Consider the following 19,140-nt stretch of genomic DNA (forward strand, 5'->3'; position numbering starts at 1 on the left):
GTTTAGAGCATGTCTGGGCATGCCGTTCTTTTTTACAAATTGCTCCACCATTCGGTCATTCTGTGCTAAATAATCAGAGTACAGCTCTTGAATCTGCTCAAAATAAAGTCCTTTACTGCGCAACTGTAGAAAAAATATGCAGTGATATCCACAGACCACAGAGTCAGATGCCTGTAGTTGCCTTGGTTGGAATGCAGTCTCTTTGGCATTTTTTCTCAAAAATCTCACTATGGATTTAGGAAATAAAACACTGCTAGGTGCATGTCCATATGAATCAAAGAACTCGCCGCACCCATCCTCTGTCAAGTATATGGCAAGCCAATGTTCTCCAGGGAGGTCATGTGGGTGGGTATTTACAACTAGCCCCGCTGGTCTTTGATCCACTCTCTGTTTGGGGAGCCAGTCGCTTGGATACACTCCCAAGAAAGTCTTTTTGGTGTAAGGGTTAGTAGATAACACAGTTGTTAGCTGCAGGGTGTCCATGTTACATATAGTCAAACAAAACATTTCGCCTGTGGTTTATCTCTATAACGTTGTCAAAAATACCATAGACAATCATGTTGACAGTGTGAGGCAATGCTCTAGCAAACCGCACTTCAGCCCTCAGGTTCCCAGTTTTAATCAAGGAATAGTGGTCTGTACATTCCTGATCTGGGGAAAGATCAAATGCAAATAGCGTGTAGCCCTGTGAAAACTCCTCGCGGTTTACTAACAAAGATCTGTCTTTCATATGCTTTCCAGCGGCCTGAACCAGCTGCATGTATTCCCTCACGCAGTTTCCATCTTCAAAGTCCGGCTGCAGTGGTTTTGTGGGTACCTGTTCTCTGTCCATGTAGAGAGCAAAGAAATTGATGTCATAATGCTTAAAGTTAAATGGGTTTTTATTATGGGCCCCGCTGAAGGATTCGTTATCCACCAGTCCGATAACCAGCAGCTTGGGCAATTGCCCCCAAAACAAATTCTCTTGGTTGCTGACACGACTTCCTGTAGGGATGCTAAACACTTTGATGTCCACGCGGTCCACAGGATATTTGGCATTAGCTGTGAAGAGTGCCTCGGCATGGCCTAAACGGACACCCGGGGCTACTCTGACTTTCTTGACGAAAAGGGAGGCAGACAAGATTATTAATTTGCAGTCCCTGTTTAAATCACCCGCCATGAGGCAAAAAGCATTTTTACTGCGTGTCAGTTTAATTTTGACATCCACGCCATTTAAGAGCAGTTTTTCTTGGAAAAACAGGTCGCTGTGAAGCTGACCCAGGAAATCTATTTTTCTGCTTCCAGCCGCTAGAGCTGCTCTTTTAACAAACCCGTCGTTGTCCCCATCCAGGGCAGTTGATTCATGTTGAGCCGCGGTGTCTTTGTAAAACAGGCCTGCAGAGAACTGAGTGTTCAGAGTATCATTGCTGTAATTCAGCACAGCTTCTATAAACCCTCTGTACGGATATGCGTTATGCGACTGCGAGATGAGCCTGTCTCCCAGAGTCACATCCAGTTGGCTAAAGATGGACGCTATAGGGTAATTCACCAGACTCACCCTTGCATTTCTGTCAAGGTCTGTCCCATCTTCTTTCACGATTTTGCAGCACAGGTAAAGCAGGGTATTATTTAAATCCATATAATCATCTCCATTTCCAGCGATGAAAAAGTCAAGTGGCGCTGATTCTGACAAAGCAGTCAGGGGAGGAACTTCGATATATAGGCATCTCTCAACGCTGGTTTGCATAGGGGCTATTTGGAATAGGTCCAGTTCAGATTTGGCGCATTCTTCTGACCCGCTGTGAATAAAAGCCATAGCTGCTTAAAATATATCTCGGGGGCTGCGGAGACGTCTTCCAGCCCTTCTCTTGGCCTTCTGCTTCTGAGGGGCCTTGCGCTTCACAGCTTTTCTTTTAAAGGGGCGTGGGGGGCCAATTAGCTGCGCCCGCGATGCCTTTCTTTTAACTCCACGCTGTCTTTTAAGGTACATGAGGCCTGAGCCCTCTTGTGGCATAGGGGGACTAATTTTATTTAGAACAGCACCAGAAACGTGACCTACTACGTCTTTGGCTATATTTCTGGCGGCGGTTCTCACATGGGGCTTCACGAGTTCAAACGCCCTTCTCAAAAGAGGGACAGCTTTTCTGAAAAGGCTCCGAAAAATTCCACCTACCCCCGCCCCATACATCACTGGGGCACCATGGTACCCAGGAAGAGCATAGCCAGCCTGGTTCTTGTAGTAATTCCTATAGAGGTCAGGATCCCCGTAGCTTTTTAAGATGACCATCTTTGCGTGCTTAACAGACCAGGCTTTTCCGTGGACGAAAGTGAAGCTTCACGATCACCTTACCAAACTGGAATGGCACGTTCTTGTTCTGGTCCGTCTTTATTTCAATAGTGATGGTGTCTATGTGATGCTTATTCACAGGAATATAGTGTGGCTTGTCATAGATATTATTGATACAGTCGCCAGTCTCCCCTTGCACAGTGATACAACGCAGTAAAGGGACATATGCATCACCCACAATTTGGTGATCCACAATGTCTGTGTAAATGTACAACGTGCTGAACCCCCCTGTGATGTCTGCTGTAAAGTTTAAATTTTTGATTGCCTTATCTGGGGGTGCCCCTAAAAGGTGAGCCAATTCTTTAGAAGCTGAAAAGGTATAAGTAGACGGGGCTCTTAGATTGATCTTCCTACACAGCGGGTCATAGTCCATGCTCAGTTCGGGGGGGGGGGGGGGGAATGTGACTGTATGGTGTTGTTCAGTTTCACCACCAGGTCAGGAATGCTTTTATAATAGCCGCTACTGAATCTGTATTTCCACTGTTTCTCCTTGGTAGCGATTACAATGGTGGAATCTTCAGTGAGTGTCTTCCAGCTGTGAGGATACTGTATTTCCACAAGCCCGACCTCCCAGGCCCCTGGAAGGTCCAGTGACTGTGCTAGATGTGTGGTGAAGGCCGCTGTAGTGTTCTGTGGAAAAACACTTGTGCAAGCGTTGCTAGGGAGCACGATAAAAAAGCTGCCGTCTGCCATTTTTTTCTTTCTATATAGGATCACAGAGTTGAGAAGCAGGAACCCAGCTGTTAAATTTATCAGGCCACCCTAGCCACTTCACTAGATGCTGTTTTCTCTTACCCCTTCCTTTGGAGGCTAAGATTTTCTCAATTCGATACACTCTGTCTGCTTTACTCTTAACTTTTTGTAGCTCTTCAGGATAGAATGAGCCTAAGATGGGGTCTCCGGCATAATCTTTGAGCAAGTACACAGGCCTCTTGCCTCTACAGATGACCTGTTCTACTATAAATAGTTCATCTGTGAAGCTCCGTTCATATCCTTTTACAAAAACCCCTTTGCTTTTAGATACACGCACATGATCTCCTTTTCTAATGAAAGACCTCTCCTTTAAATTTGCCCCAACACAGTCTCCATAAAGCGTTTTCCACACTGTCTGAGCGTTGGTGTGGTTTACATCTGCAGGACGGACTCCGATTGTCCTGTGAAAGCTGTGGTTGTAACTTTTAATAAGCAGCGGCAGCACGTCAATATATCTGAAGGTGTTGTTGGCAGTAAAATACCTCCACATTTTTGTTTTTAATGTTCGATTGAAGCGCTCAACAATAGCTGCTTTGACTTCATTATGGGTGTAAAAGTGGTGGACTCCGTGCTGCTTTAACACACTGCTTACAGACTGGTTTAGAAACTCTTTACCTGCATCAGTCTGAAGCTTGGCAGGTATTCTACCTTGTTTGAAAATTTCCTTAAGGGCTTTTGACACCCTCCCCCCTGTCTTGTCTTTTAAGGCCAAAGCCCAGGCATATTTAGACAATATGTCAACAACTGTTAAAATGTACTTGTAGCTATCATTATTTTTGGAAAATTTCTGCATATCAACTAAATCCGCCTGCCACTGGGCATCGAGACCAGAAACCATGATCTTGTTTCTCTTAAAGCGGACACGGGCTTGCTTATGCAATGTGTAAGCATCTTGCTCTGAAAGCCAGTTAGTAACATAGTTTTGAGTGAGCGCTTTACACTGCTTTTTGGCTGCCTGGAAGAGAGACCTCACCCCGCCAAAGCTCCCTGCTTCACCAGGCGTATAATACACATGTCTTAAGGTCTCCTCTTCATCAGCTGCCCCCATCATCACCCCACTTAACTCAGAAATGATCACACAAGGTTATAAAACAAATGCATTTATTGTATCAGAACTACATCTTCCGCTTATTATTCATTTTCTTCTTCTTTTTTTTCTTGTCGCCCTGGGTAACTTTGGTACAAAAACACGACACACACGATAGATTCATGTCAACAGGGTTACCGATGTGAAGATTACTGAAAGCCTGGATAAAATTCTCATCAAGCTGTCAAAATAAAATAAAAAGAACAGCTCAGTTAAAAAAGCCCATCACCCGCCTTCATTATACTCCCCCCCCCTTCACAAACACTGTTTTACCTGATTACCTGTGAGTTTGACACCACATTCTCTTGTTCCGTGGGTTCGTCTAAAGCCTCTTCAATTTCTGGAGTTTCATCATCTTCTTCAAAGTGCTCAGCTGGGTCCCGGTAAATACACCACAGAGGGTTGGGAATTCCCAAGTCCATCTCATCTTCAGGGTGGCTGGAAAGCGCCGTCCACGCATCATGCCGGCTTCCCCATGCTGGCATCATCGTGTTTTCTGTTCTGCCATTTACCTCTGGAGTTGCAGAGTGCTCAGGCATCTCTGCAGCCTCATTGGAGACCCGGTAAGAACAGCGCATAGGGACAAAACCGCCAAAGTACATAGTAGATGCAGAAGGGATGTCAAATACCAGCTGTCTGCCGGGAGCACCAATGTTGTTGAAGCTAGGCCTCCCCAATGGCGGTGGTGTGGTGAATACACTGGACCTGGCCGGAGTTTCCATGTTCTCAGCAAGAGCCTGCGCACGTGTGTTCAAGAGCAAATGGCTTCTTTCCTAAAATAACCTGGTGAGGGTGGGCTGGGTGGGGGTGGGCCCCATTTGCTATTGGCCAGGGGTGACTGGGCGTGTTGTTAAAGGGGTCACACGACCCTACTCAGGCCTTCTCAGTGGCGGCCCCCCCCAATTTCCGGGGTGGGGTGCCACAGGCGGAAGTTCAATGACGCTGCAGTGGGTGGCATTGGGGCAGGGGGCAGGGGAGGGGGCTACACATGTGGTTTCCGGCCTGCTCAATTAATATGCAGGGTTGCTAGGTCATGGCGGGGTGGGCGTAGACGCTGATTGGTTTGGCTACGCCACGTGGTGTGCGTCAGTAAGGTCATTTCCTGGAGGAGGTGCTTAATTAATTAAATATGCGGGGTTGCTAGGTTACGGCGGGCTGGATGTAGACGCTGATTGGCCTGGCTACGTCATGTGGTGGTGGTGGAAGCATGACCTGGGTGACGTCATTGGGGTCATGACCCTGATGACGCAGTTTCCGGTGACGTCAGTGGAAGTGACGTTGCTGGCAACGCCCCCTTCATTAAAAATTCAAGGGTTGACAGAGCTTCCGGTGATGTCACCGGAAGTGACGTAGTTGGCCATGCCCCCTTCATTTAAAATGCATGGGTTGGCACAGCTTCCGGTGACGTCACCGGAAGTGACGTCACTGGCCACGCCCCCTTCATTAAATATGCATGGGTTGGCCATATACTACTACTATTTTGCTATTGAATAGCAGTGAGAGCTATTGAATAGCAGTGAGAGCAGTGGTTGCTATTGAATAGCAGTGAGAGCCAGTTTGGTGTAGTGGTTAAGTGTGCGGACTCTTATCTGGGAGAACCGGGTTTGATTCCCCACTCCTCCACTTGCACCTGCTGGAATGGCCTTGGGTCAGCCATAGCTCTGGCAGAGGTTGTCCTTGAAAGGGCAGCTGCTGGGAGAGCCCTCTCCAGCCCCACCCACCTCACAGGGTGTCTGTTGTGGGGGAGGAAGGTAAAGGAGATTGTGAGCCGCTCTGAGACTCTTCGGAGTGGAGGGCGGGATATAAATCCAATATCTTCTTCATCTTCTTCTTCATCTTCTACTCACATGTAAGTGCTGGAGAACCTTAGGTCAGTCATAACTCTGTCAGAGATGTTCTCTCAAGAGCAGTTTCTGTCAGCCCCACCTACCTCACTGGGTATCTGTTGTGGGGAGGAGATTGTAAGCTGCTTTGAGACTCTAAGTGAAGAGCAGAATATAAATCCAGTCTCCTCCTGCTTCTTCCCATCCACATTTAGACTGAAACCAGTTTCTGTCAGTTTCATTCCCTCCATTTTATCCTCTCAACAACCCTGTGAGGTAAGTAAGGCTGAGATTATATAACAGACTCAAAGTCACTCAGTGAGATTTCAACAGCAAAGTGGTGATTCAAACCTAGGTCTCCGAGTTCCTAGTCTGAATCTTATCTTTACACCACACTGGCTTTTGTGGGGTGGTTGCTATTGAATAGCAGTGAGCAGGCAGTGATTGCTGCCATGAGTTGTCCTTCAAAAGAGGCCTGAGAAGGGCCCATACTCCCCTCCCTTCTATCTTTTACTGACAGAAACAAAGGCTTGAAGGCTGGCAATACTCTTGTAGCAGTTTAGCAACCACCACTGAGAGGGACTTTGTTTCTTAAAGCTGCAGGTGTTGCTTCTAGTATTTGCGATGGGAGTTAACATTACAATGTATTTTATTTCTATATTTCAGTTCTTTTCTCTGCAAATCTGAGACATTTTCAGGTTTGTAGAAAGATATGTCCTGTCCTTTCATGGCTCCAGTCTCCAGATTCAAATGTCCACAGATTTGGCTATGCTGAGAATCAGGTATTGTGATATGATATAAAAAGGAATCAAGTAGGGAATATTGGGTGTTTCCTAGAAAGGAAGCAAAACTTTTGTAATGAGTATAGGTCTCACAACATAATGTTGGAATAATTACTTATTTGGTGAGTAATTAAAATAATGTAGTAGTTTTAACTCATGTCATTTTTCATCACATTAAAATTTGCTTCTAAGAAAAATACAAAAATACCCCCCAAATTGCTTCTAGGAGAGCTAACACCACATATATCATGAGCAGAAAGATATTTTCTTCCTTGCTCATGCTGAAAAGTACATTTGGACCCCCTCATTCCCAAAGGCCTGCATTATGCTATTCACAAAAGGTTTTAAATTATGAATAACCACTAAATCACTATAATCCTTACCATATTAGAGAATGTAACAGCTCCTCAAGAGGGTTACAATCTGCCATGTCAACAGCCCTTAGATTAAGGGTCTTAATCTGATTAAGAGCAGACTAAGAGTGCATTGACATGATAGAATTCCAGTCTATCCTATTAATTAGCCTTGGATTAAGGGATCTTTTTTTCTCATAAATACAGTTAAAATTGCAAGTGAATATGGGAAAGAGTCTTACAATGCATGGTGCTATACCACATAAAATTGATTAATGAATACTGCTATAATAGAGGGAGATTACAATAATTATAACTGAATTAAACAGCCCCCCCTCCATGCATTTATGAGGTAGACAATGAGGCTCATGACACAGGCAGATGGATACATACCACACTTGCCACTATTACGAAGTGGTGGAAGAAGGTGCCTAGTCTAGTCTTTGTTATGTCCTAATATACTGTCTAGTCTTTGCTATGTCCTAATATGTCCTAAGCATTAAGAGTATTTTCCTATAAATATTCCCATGAAAACTAGGATTTTTAGAAGCTCACATGCTCAGGGGAGAGTACACATCTTAACACATGAGGTACAGACTTTGAGAAACTGAGATTCAGTTCAACATTGGCTTGTGAAGCATTTTTTTTATTTAAAAGTAAAGTTTATCATAGACTGTCTGGATTGCCAATTGTGATTTTTCCCCCCTGTCCAGTAAAAGGATTTACTTTTCTTCCAGTCTTCATACCCATGTGTCTTTCCACTGTATCCATCTGTAAACAAGTCTAGAACGGAAATGAAAAAGGGGTTAGCAGTTTGTCAATAATATCTATATTTGTGATCTGTAGGATAAATTTCTGGGTTTGTATTCTGTCCCGCAGCAAATTTGGATTTAATTTCATTTTACCTGCCTTGACTTGGATTTGTCTTCAGGTGAATTATACTCCTGCAAAATTTAATATGCTGTAGAGTGTCCTAGCATATGACCTGATGATAGGGGCATGCCTTAAAATGAGGCAGCCAGCAATTATATGCTTTTTAAAAATGTCATATTTATACTAATTCAATTTAGCCAGCCTCTTCATTTTTATTTGGACAACGACTGTAAGAAGCTCTAGTTGGTTTCATCATGGAAGTCAATATAAATGAATATGAATATGTATGTTAATATCTGATTTGGCTCTAACAAAAGCACTACTGAGTATTAGAATCAAAACAGACAAGGCACCCAAATATCTGCATATAGATCTTTCTAGCACGTTTAAAAGCTAAATTTCATGGAACCGGGAGTGAGGAGCTAATCCTTTCATCCTCTTCAACTATTGAACCTGTGTCAATGTTCTAATACACACACACACACAGAGGGCGTTTTTGCACAGGGCTTACCCCGGAGCGACGTCCCTCTTCACCGCGCAGCGTCTGCGTGGATTTTGCACCAACTGCTCCACAGAACCCGGAAGAGCCACGAAGAGCCGCGGCTTTTGCGTCACAAATGTAAACCGCCAAAAACAAGTTTACATTTGCGACGCAAAAGCCGCGGCTCTTCACGGCTCTTCCGGGTTCTGCGGAGCAGTTGGTGCGAAATCCGCGCAGACGCTGCGCGGTGAAGAGGGATGTCGCTCGGGGGTAAGCCCTGTGCGAAAACGCCCACAGAGACTTTCAAAAACAATGTGAAGTTCCAGTTGAGCAGGATTTTGAAACAGAATTCTGAAAGTTATTTATTTATTCATATTTGTTTATTTATTTGTACAGAATATTCTTAATCCTGAAAATGGCAGAAATTGACAATATATAAACCAACCCTAAAGCCTAGAAAAGGACAACTATCTTCAGGTTGAATGGGAAGGCAGTACAGGGTGAATGTTTATCCAATGTGTTCTTAAGAAAACTTATGGCCACCAGAGTGAGTAGTCAGCCAAGATGGCTGTGTACTTGAGTTCCCAGCTCAAGGCAAGAAAGGACAAAAAGAACCTAGACCCCAGGGTCTAATTAGATTGAAGTGCCTTCCCTTGGCAACAGACAGATAAGCATGAGATTGACCATCCCATCTCCCTTCCTTGCTGAGCTAGGAGCTAGAACTGGTCCATCATCACTATCCTCCTTCCTCAAACCTTTTAAAGGCCCTAGCTATGTCTGGGGTATGCCCACTGGCCTCCACCCCAGAAGCCCTATGGGGTGTGAGGGACCAATAGTGCCTTTGAAGTAATTTCTGCCTTGTCACTTCTCTTTCTTGCCTTCAGAGTGGAACTTCCTAACACCATCAAAGGTCCAACTGTCAGTACTTGCCTGACTCTTAAAGTGCCAGTGGCAATTTATTTTATTTATTTTTTATTTATTTTATTTATTGCATTTATATCCCGCCCTCCCCTAGTAGGCTCAGGGCGGCTAACAACAATTAACAAAACATAGTATTAAGAACAAGATACAATAAAATCATTAAAACAATTTCACAGTGAAAAGCAATTTAAAAATATAGTATGATTTCCAATACAGTCACTAGGATCCAAATGGTGGGTTTTATCAGCCAGCTGGTGTGAAGATCTTTACAAGTATCATATGGGATGCCTCCAGGCTTCTTGAATGCTGGGCCAAGAAGAAGGGCCCAGAATAAAACTCATACCAAGAATAAAGCTTTGTTGGTCTTAAAGTTGCCATTGCACTCAAACTTTGTTCTATTGGTACATCCTGCTCAGCAAAGGTTATCTAAGTGAGCTCTAAATGGCCACATACTTTTGGACAGTTGGAACCAGGTTCAATGCATTCAAATCCAGCTTACTTTCCCTGCAATCACACAGTATCTATAAGGCGAGATCTACTTAAAGTCTCCAGAACCTCTTGCCTCCCCTCCCCTGCATTGTTTTCATAACCTGAAGCTGTCAAGAGTAACTTATTGGCCTGTCTTGGGTATTCATCCTGTGTAAATGTGGGGGGAAGCCACCCCCATTCCCATGCTGTTTCCCAAGTCAGGCTCCTTTTTGCAGGCAAAGAGAGTTGGGTCCAGACCAATGTTACCTCTTAAGCTGTGGAGTCTTGTGAGTGGAAATTCTAATTTGTGAGCTACTGGCATTAATGTTGTGAGCTACTGCATAAATCAGTTTGCTCTGGGGCCATTTTTCATGAGTTAAGACAAAAATGTGTAAACCAGTTACTAAAAAACTGTGAACAAGCTCACTCTTACTCAGGTTAGAAGGAACACTGGTCCAGACCTAACTCATAAAAAAGTAACACATAGTTTGGCCCTAATTGTACCCTCTTCTAAAGGTACTTTGCTATCTCCTAATCTAGGAAGCACTAGTTCTTTGGAATAACCTAGTTAGATTCTTAAATGAGACCAGTAACTCCTGAAAAACATGAGAAAAGGAAATCATAAACCAGCCATTGCTTCATTTTCTATGATAGCCAAAGCAGCCAATGTTAGCTGCCTGGTTGAGATGTTTGCTGTTAAAAAGTGAACACTGATGAATCATTCTTGAATCAGATGCCATTGCTGGAATGAATCTGACATATTGGTATTTCTTGCTTCAGTAAACCCAATTCTCAAAACAAGGAAGGTGCCACTGAAGCAGTACTAGCCTCAAGATTTCTTGATAACTTGAGATCAGTGAATGATTTGTCATGGACAGACACATGTTGGCAGTATTACTTGATGTTCTTTTTTAAATGGTAAAAATTAAAGCAATTCATTTACAAGGGGTAGTGTTTATCACTGAATACAGAGCAGGAGTGTGTCTGGAAGGATGTGTTTTCTTCTCAGACCATGTATAAATAATTATTGGACTGGAGGGCTAGAATGGAGCTTTGTACTTGCTTGCAGCACAGTTAATAGAAGTGCTGTTCAAATGCAAAGTCCCATGGGAAAATATTTTTGCACCATTAGCATCCCGTTGATATCATACCAAAGTTTCCATTTTTGGTTAGAAACTCTGCCTGCATTGTCGTAAGAGGTTTCTTGAGCTGTTGGTTTAAGACTAAGAGACATGTTTACATTACACAGAGAAAAATGTGTGTGCGATTATTGAGTCTACATTAGGGTGGTGGTGAAATCAATCACTCTCTGTCAAATGGACTTGCATGATACATGTGGTTGCAAACTAGGTTTACATTTCACATGTTCCATTTGAATCCACTTAAGCTCTTATGTGTACACCTGAAAATATAATACAAGAATTGGCTTTTAACCACCAAAGCAAGAGGAAGGGAAACAGTTGGAGCACATCTTGGAGGAGTACAAGGTGTACAAAAGACACTAAGGTGTAAGGGACAAAATCAGTCTAAAAATCACCCAGGGTGATTTCAGTAGTTGACTACTATTTTTTGGTGCGTCTCTCTCTCTCTGTGTGCATGTATGCCTGGAAATCATGGTTGATTTCTGGTGACCCCTACTGGGGCTTGGATGTTTTCAGGGAGGTATCTTGCATGCTTGTCTGCTTCTGTGTCCCGGCCCTGGTATTCCTTGGAAGTCTCTCATCCAAGTACTTGCTAGGTATGGCCCTGCTTAGCTTCTGAGATCTGATGAGATCAGGCTTGCCTGGGTTATACAGGTCAAGGCTTGCAGCTGACTACTGTTGTGCCTTCCATAAAGCATACTCAGGCCTCAGATTCAGCAGGAGCTCACAGGAGTACAGCTCCTGGACCTTTCTGACAGTTCCACCTCCTCCTTCCCACCTTGTCCATTGAATAGTAGGTGCACCTGCATAACAATCCCTGGATGAGCTCCACCACCTATTTTTCTACAAAACAACCCCTGGGCATACTTATCCCTCTGCTAAAGCACAAAAGGTTATTTCCAATACTATCTCAGACACAGCCAGTAAACCAAAAGGGTCAATTACAAATATACACATTCATACTCAAACATTGCTCAGAACTGAAGTTTGCACAGTAGTCAGTAAATCTTTTTTCTCTTTCCTAATTGGGAAGAGCCCAGCTACTTTTAAAACAAGGACCCATATTCAGAGCCTGACATAATGATCTTCCATGTGGAAGAGAAGACAGGCAAAGATTTAAAATGCTATAAAATTCTCCTTAGTTTGATTTTTTGCTGATACGTCTCTCTTCCTCACCAAAGATCTCCCTGTGCTCTGCTTGAAATATTCATCTCTAGAATGGTTTCTTAGGGCACTGCTCCGCACATAAATATTAATTCTTCTTAATCATACAGCATAACAATTTCAGGGCAATATTTAATAAAGATATATATGCCTAAATACATTTGTGAAAACATTTGGGTTTCTCCCCCCCACCCACACACACATGTGCTTGGGAGTTTTTTGATATCCTGTCTGCCTTTATTGATTTATAATACAAAGTGTCTTTCTCTTTTTCTGACTTTTTCACAACAAATAAGATTTTAACTGGTTTATATGTCATTTCAGCTTTATCCGTAATTTTCCTACTGCATAATCTATATTTCTAATGCCTCTGGTTCCAGCTAGCCAAGAAACACAGTCACAGTTTTGAGATCTGCTACTTCTATGACAGTAAGGATATTATCATATCTGTTATTTATGGAATGCAATTCTCCCGTAAGTTTTGATGCAAATTCACAGGAAGTAATTCTTTTATCTTTGCTTCATGTAACTTTTGACACTGTAAAATCTAGTAAGCACTTGAGAGTATGCTGCGTCAGGAGAGGAGACATAGGGTTTCTTTCTGTTAACAGCACAAAAAGACAGATGAGAGTGTGATGTTCACTCTTCTGGAAGCCTTGAACTACAAAAGGATGAATGATCTTGTAACTGAGGTGGTAGATTGTACTTCAGAAGCTAGCAGTTCATTTCTTCACATTGTTGCAGAGTTCCTGTATGTTTTGAGAGTTAATTCTCCTGTGTCTCATTTGCCCACTGGCAAAACTTCAAGGTAATATTTTCTTTCTAGCCTGTCAATCACATTGTGTATATTGTCTATGCAAACTGCAAGTTCTTGAAAAAGAAACTAACTTGTATTGAGCACACAGCAGCCAAATGTTGGCCTATGACTTAAACAAAATGCTACTGTTACACAATCCCCACTTGAGTAGTTGTAGGGGAGGCACTACTTGGATTTGTTTCTTTGGGATGCAAGAACACTGAACACTGGGGGTCCTCTGAAATCACAGCTCATCTCCAGGCAGAGATGAGCCCCCCTAGAGAAAATGCTTTGGATGGTAGAGTTTATAGGATTGTACCGTACCAAAGCCCTTGCCCTCCCAGGGTGCCAACCCCACATTTCTAGGAGTTTCCCAACAGGGACCTGGCAACCCTATTACAACATTGTTTTCTCCTCTGCACCACTGGATCTTCAAACAACCATGTAAGGTAGGTTAGGCTGAAAGAGAGTGACTGGCCCAAGGTCACCCAGAAAACTTCTATCACAGAGAGGGAACTTGAATCCAGGTCTTCCAGATGCCAGTTAAGTGCTCAAAGCTAGGGGTGGCCAACCTTGCTTAACATAAGAGCCACATAGAATAAACATCAGATGTTTGAAAGTTGAAAGACATGAACATCAGATGTTTGAGAGCTACAAGACAGGAAGGAAGGAAGGAAGGAAGGAAGGAAGGAAGGAAGGAAGGAAGGAAGGAAGGAAGGAAGGAAGGAAGGAAGGAAGGAAGGAAGGAAGTAGATGGGGGATGGAGGATGGAGGGAGAGGTGGAAATAGCTAACTTTAAATGCATTCTCCAAGCTGGCCAATGGGGTAGTGGAGGCTTCAAGAGCCACTCAACATGTGTGAAAGAGCCACATGTGACCCCTGAGCTGCAGTTTGGTCACCCCTGCTCTAAGCACCTGCATCCAACTCAGAATTTTCTGTCTACTTCTCTCCTAACTGTTCCAGACTGCTCTCTCCCCCTCTTTCTCTCCCGCTTTCACACAACATACACACACTTAGGCATACCCATTGTCACCCTAATAAATGAATGAGATTTTTGTCTCTGTATTGCATGTTAATATATTTATATATTTAAAAACCCAATTTAGGCTATTACTTTTTGTTAATAGTCTCTAGTCTACCCAAGCTTATGCCACAATATATTTGCTTTCAGATGCCACAAGATACTGTGATTCATTTTGTATGAGAACTCTCAGTGCAATTCAAATGTTTGTATAACAAGTCATAGTCCAAAATAAATTAATTAAATACTTCATGCCAACTTATTTTGTATGATAAATTACCCTGTGGTGCAGGATTACCACATATTGCCTGCTACCAACATTGACCCTTTCAGTGGCAAAGGGCTCCCCTTCATTACCTTCCAGTAAAACATCTGCAGGTAAAAGCTAATAACTGTGGTCTCTCAGTCCAGTCAGTTCCACAAATTATTTGCTTTTTGTTCAATGTCAAGCTTATGAGTCAAACTTCTCATCTAACATAGTAAAGCCAAGAAAACAGTTTCTCAGCAAATTCAGACAGTAAAGATGCAAAACTCACCCTCTTATACACCCTTCTCAGGCCACTGAAGTCAATGTGTTTAGAAGGGTGTAACCCTGTTTAGGATTGCACTGTTAATCTAAATTCTGGAAGGAAGGAATAGAGTTATTAAAACTGTTACCTTTCATACTTTAGAAATAAAATGAGCAGCATTAGTTGTGAGAGATAAAGGAGCCATTTTTCCTGCATGGACAGCATACAGTATTATTTCATAGTTTACTGCTGTCTCTCATTAAAAAGTATGCATTCATCAATAATTATAAAAAGTTAACCTGAAAATATTTTATGTGCAGTTGTGTACATCGATTTCTCCTTTATATCTCTCTCACATTTGCAGAATTATTATTTTATGAATTAATATCCATTAAAAATGAATTGTTCAAAGAGAATAACAAAAATAAAATGAGAATAAACCAGTTCAAAACCTTCATAATGCCGCCACCAGAAAATTAGCAACAACAATTAAATAATGATTTCCCTAATTAGTGTATGTGTGTGTGTGTGTATAGTATAGTTAAGAATGCTTACTCACCTCTATCTGGATCACAATTTGATGTTCAATATCAGCTAGCAATAACTTTGTGCATTCACACTGTCATGTTATCCTCATCCCTATTCCTCACCCATGGACTCTGTAATATATATATATTTTAAAGAGTCAACATTATAAAAAGTTGTTTCAGTTGTACAGGTTCTGTCTGTGGGGGGAGCAGACTTTGTGGGTTCTAGCCTTGTCCTTTCTTTTCTTTTTTGCCTGACTCAGATGGGAATAGTCAGGGTTGTTGTGATGATCTGGAAAAAGCATATCCATTAGGGGAAAGACTGGGTCTCAGAAGCCTGAATCTTAGTAAGGGTTCATCAGGACCAAAGATGCACACAGTAGCTAAAGGCTGGAATTTCCCCCTCAGCTCTGGTTCCAACTTCACAGGCTAGGCAGTCTTGGCTATTTTTGCCTCCCTGCCTGTCCGGTGCAAAGCTTAGGCAGGATAAAAGAGCCCAAATATATTAGTATAACTTTTGAATGAAAGATGGGCAAGAAAACTTGGTAAGCACCTTGAAAAATCTATTGATGAAGGGAGTTCAGCTAAACCAGCTGCTTATCAACTGTATTGCCAGGGGTATGATGGCATCGGCGCCTCCGGCAGCCTGCCGCATCGCGGCATGGCTGCCGGGGAGATTTTGCCCCCCCCAGGAGGGAGAGCGGATTTGTCGGTGCGCTTTCAGCGTGTCTGGGAGGGGCGGGGCTTCCGCGCCTGCTCGGAAGCCTCCGCTCCTGACTTGACAGTCCTCTTCGGGTGCTTGGCCCTCCCGCCCGCCCTGTTTGTTATGTAGGCATTTGTTGGTCGCCTCTTTTATGAGGGGCTGGGTAGGAATTTTTTACTCCCCGGCTATTTGGCTGGTGACTGGGGGGTGTTTTTTGCCTATCCTGCATAGCATATCAGTGGATTGAGGAATTGGCTTCGGGTTGGTGCCTTGTATAGATTGGTCACTTTTCAGGCAGGTTTTACGGGGTTTATGGCACCATGCGGCCTGGGGAGGACCGGTTAGCCTCCCCCGTTTGGGGAGTTAGGGGTCTGGCAGGATCAACCTTTGGTGTGGCCCGAGGTGTGTGAATGCAGACTGTCCTGGAGACTCGATTGGATGGGTGCCTTTCGCTGAGACTCGCGTCTGGTGTCTGGGCCCTCCGGTGTGAGCCTCCCTGCTGGGCCTGCCTGACGGGAGCTGTGACACACAGCTCCGGCCGGGGGGCCGGGTCTCTCGCCCGCTGAAAAAGGCAGGGGAGCGGTCTGAGGAGACCCCTGGCCCTGACCTGGCCGCAGTTCGGTTGCCCTTGCCATTTGCAGTGTTATTCAATAAAAGTGGCCCATATTTTCACCAATATAATTGTGTCCGCCTCTTTATTCCGACTTTTGGGGGGGGGGCAAATGGAAGACACTCCTGGGTGGTATTCAACTGAACCCAAGCTGTTTTTCTGTACTGATTATAATGGTGGAACTCAGGACCTCTTAGCACAGTTTTGTACAGAAAATAAATAAATATGGTATCAGAAAATGTTGTTCTTGACATTCTTGAGATCAAAGTCAAGCCACGGGTCAGATAGCCAAAGGATCAAAGATAACAAATCTGTGGGGTATAGTGCAAGCATGATTAATATTAGGCCAGAAGTAATGGAATCTAAAAGGTAGCCCAGGTACAATGTCAATATGGGCCTAAGTCAGGAAACAGGTTCAGCAGGATGAGCATAATCTTCAGTATGGATGTATTGCTCATACTGAGGGCCTCAACCTGGAGGCAGCAGATTCATATCTCTAGGCAAGATCTTAATAGACTCTTTAGTCAATTGTTCCCACCTAATTTCATTGTAGTCCTCCAGATGGGATGTATTGCTTTTGCTAGCCATCTTTAGGAGTGTTGTATGGTGTAGTGGAGGTTGGTTCAGAAGCTCTTTCTTTAAAGCAGGCAGCTCAGATAACATACAGAACAAGGCTCAAGGGTTGATAGCCTAGGATTCTGAATGCAGGTCCCCATAATGTGTTACATTGCCTGACTTACAAAGCTGATCATATTTTCCCATTAACTAAACCATAATCTCCTCCAATAAATTCTGAACATACACCACAATTACATTCATACAAACAGGCCTCATTTTGGACAGGAGCGGAGCTCTGGAACCTCTAAATTTTTTCTTTCCCCAAAAATACTTGCCTCTGGGCTCCATAGTTCAAAGCCCCGTGAGAATTTTGCTGAACTCTAAGATTTGACAAACTTTCTAATATTTTCCCCTGCAAAAATGAGAGAAAAACCAAAACATACAACGCAAACAGATGGAAATCATCATGCCACTCTAGCCACATAGGAGAAATTAATTTTAAAAGTATGATGGGAGTAAGGTTTTATTATGAGAATTGTAATTCAAGAAGCATTTTAAGGTAGATGCTGAGCTAGGCTTCCCAATCCCCAGGTCCCAGTGGGGGATCCCCCATTTTCACATGCTTCTCCCCGCCCCCAGCCAGCTGGCCGGTGGGGGAAGCCCTGCCCCCCACAATCATCATGTAGTTTTAGAGCTCCTGCAGGTCCGTTTTTAAAATATGTGCCTTTAAGGCTGAGCAGGAAGCAGGAAACAGGAAGGGCTTTAGAGAACGGCCCCTCCCTTTGTTTTACTTTCGTTTTCAGATGAAGTAAAGTTCTTCAGGAACAAGACCCAGTAAGTATTTGTGTGTGAGAGAGAGGGAGGGGGCAGGGGATTCCCTGGTTTGGAGGCCCTCCCCCCACTTTAGAAAGCCTGGCAGGGAGGGAAATGTCTACTGGGCACTCTTATTCCCTATGGAGAACGATTCCCATAGGGAATAATGGGGAATTGATCCGCGGTTATTGGGTGCTCTGGGGGGGGGCTATGTTTTGAGGTAGAGGCACCAAATTTTTAGTATAGCATCTAGTGCCTCTCCCCAAAATACCCCCCCCAAGTTTCAAAACAATTGGACCAGGGGGTCCAATTCTTTGAGCCCCAAAAGATGGTGCCCCTATCCTTCATTATTTCCTATGGAAAAAAGGCATTTAAAGAGGCGTGCTGTCCCTTTAAATGTGATGGCCAGAACTCCCTTGGAGTTCAATTATGCTTGTCACACCCTTGTTCTTGGCTCCACCCTCAATGACTCCTGGCTCCACTCCCAAAGTCTCCTGGCTCCGCCCCCAAAGTCCCCAGATATTTCTTGAATTGGACTTGGCAACCCTATGCTGAGCTGATATAATTTAAGATAGATGCTGAGTTGGCCTCTGATGATGTCAGGAGTGTGTGGCCTATGCCAATGAGTTATGCAAATGAGTTGTGCTAATGAGCTCCAACACCTTTTTTCTATGACCCTTGCATGCAGATACAAAAGCAGTATATGTAATCAAATAAAGCTAGCATTTCAAGATAAAAGTCAGAAACAATTTTTAAAATGCTTTGCATTTTTGACATATACCAAGACCCCAAGAAAAGCTGACAATCAATTTCAGATGACTTCTAGAGTGGCAAGGGGCAATGCCTTCTGGGGGTGGGAGAACTGCCCTCAACAGGCACATGGCAAATCTACTGCCAACATTCAGTAGTGGATCTGAGTATTGTCATACACAAATGCCCTCAAGTAAACCAACTTACAGAAACTCCAGGAAGAGATTTTCAAGACAAGCAAGAAGCACAGAGGTGGTTTGCCATTGCCTTCCTCTGCACACTCTTCCTCAATGGTCCTCTGTTTAAGTATAAACCCTGCTTAGCTTCTGAGGAGCTCAGGCTATCCATGCTGCCCTCCTTCCCTCTGAGTATTGAGTAGCCATAAAATTTGTCTGGTTTGCCAAAGTATAAAAAAAGATCAACATCAATTTTATTTTCTACAAAGGAATATTAGAATGGTATGATATTTAGAATTAAAGAGTGTAAAGTGGACTTGTTATAGGTTATATATGATGGTTAGATGTTATATTTGAAATTGTATGTTACATTTTATAAAATAAAAATAAAATATTAAAAAACACCAACGCCCCCTAGATTTTGAACATAAATATATCTTTAGCATCTCACCATTTTGCAATCAGTTCAGTAATGGTTTTATGGTTTTTCCACCCTGGTGATTT

The 19,140-nt window shown here is 43.3% G+C and overlaps 1 protein-coding gene across 1 annotated transcript; it reads right to left on the reverse strand.

Annotated features, from left to right (window-relative positions):
- Nucleotides 1–484: 484 nt before the first annotated feature.
- Nucleotides 485–1,795, reverse strand: LOC132569096 (uncharacterized protein F54H12.2-like). Its single transcript, XM_060235277.1, has one exon. It carries the CDS (start codon nucleotides 1,793–1,795, stop codon nucleotides 485–487), a length of 1,311 nt encoding a protein of 436 aa, XP_060091260.1.
- Nucleotides 1,796–19,140: the final 17,345 nt, after the last annotated feature.

The sequence above is a fragment of the Heteronotia binoei genome, chromosome 3 (genome assembly GCF_032191835.1).
Source record: "Heteronotia binoei isolate CCM8104 ecotype False Entrance Well chromosome 3, APGP_CSIRO_Hbin_v1, whole genome shotgun sequence".
Lineage (NCBI taxonomy): Eukaryota > Metazoa > Chordata > Lepidosauria > Squamata > Gekkonidae > Heteronotia > Heteronotia binoei.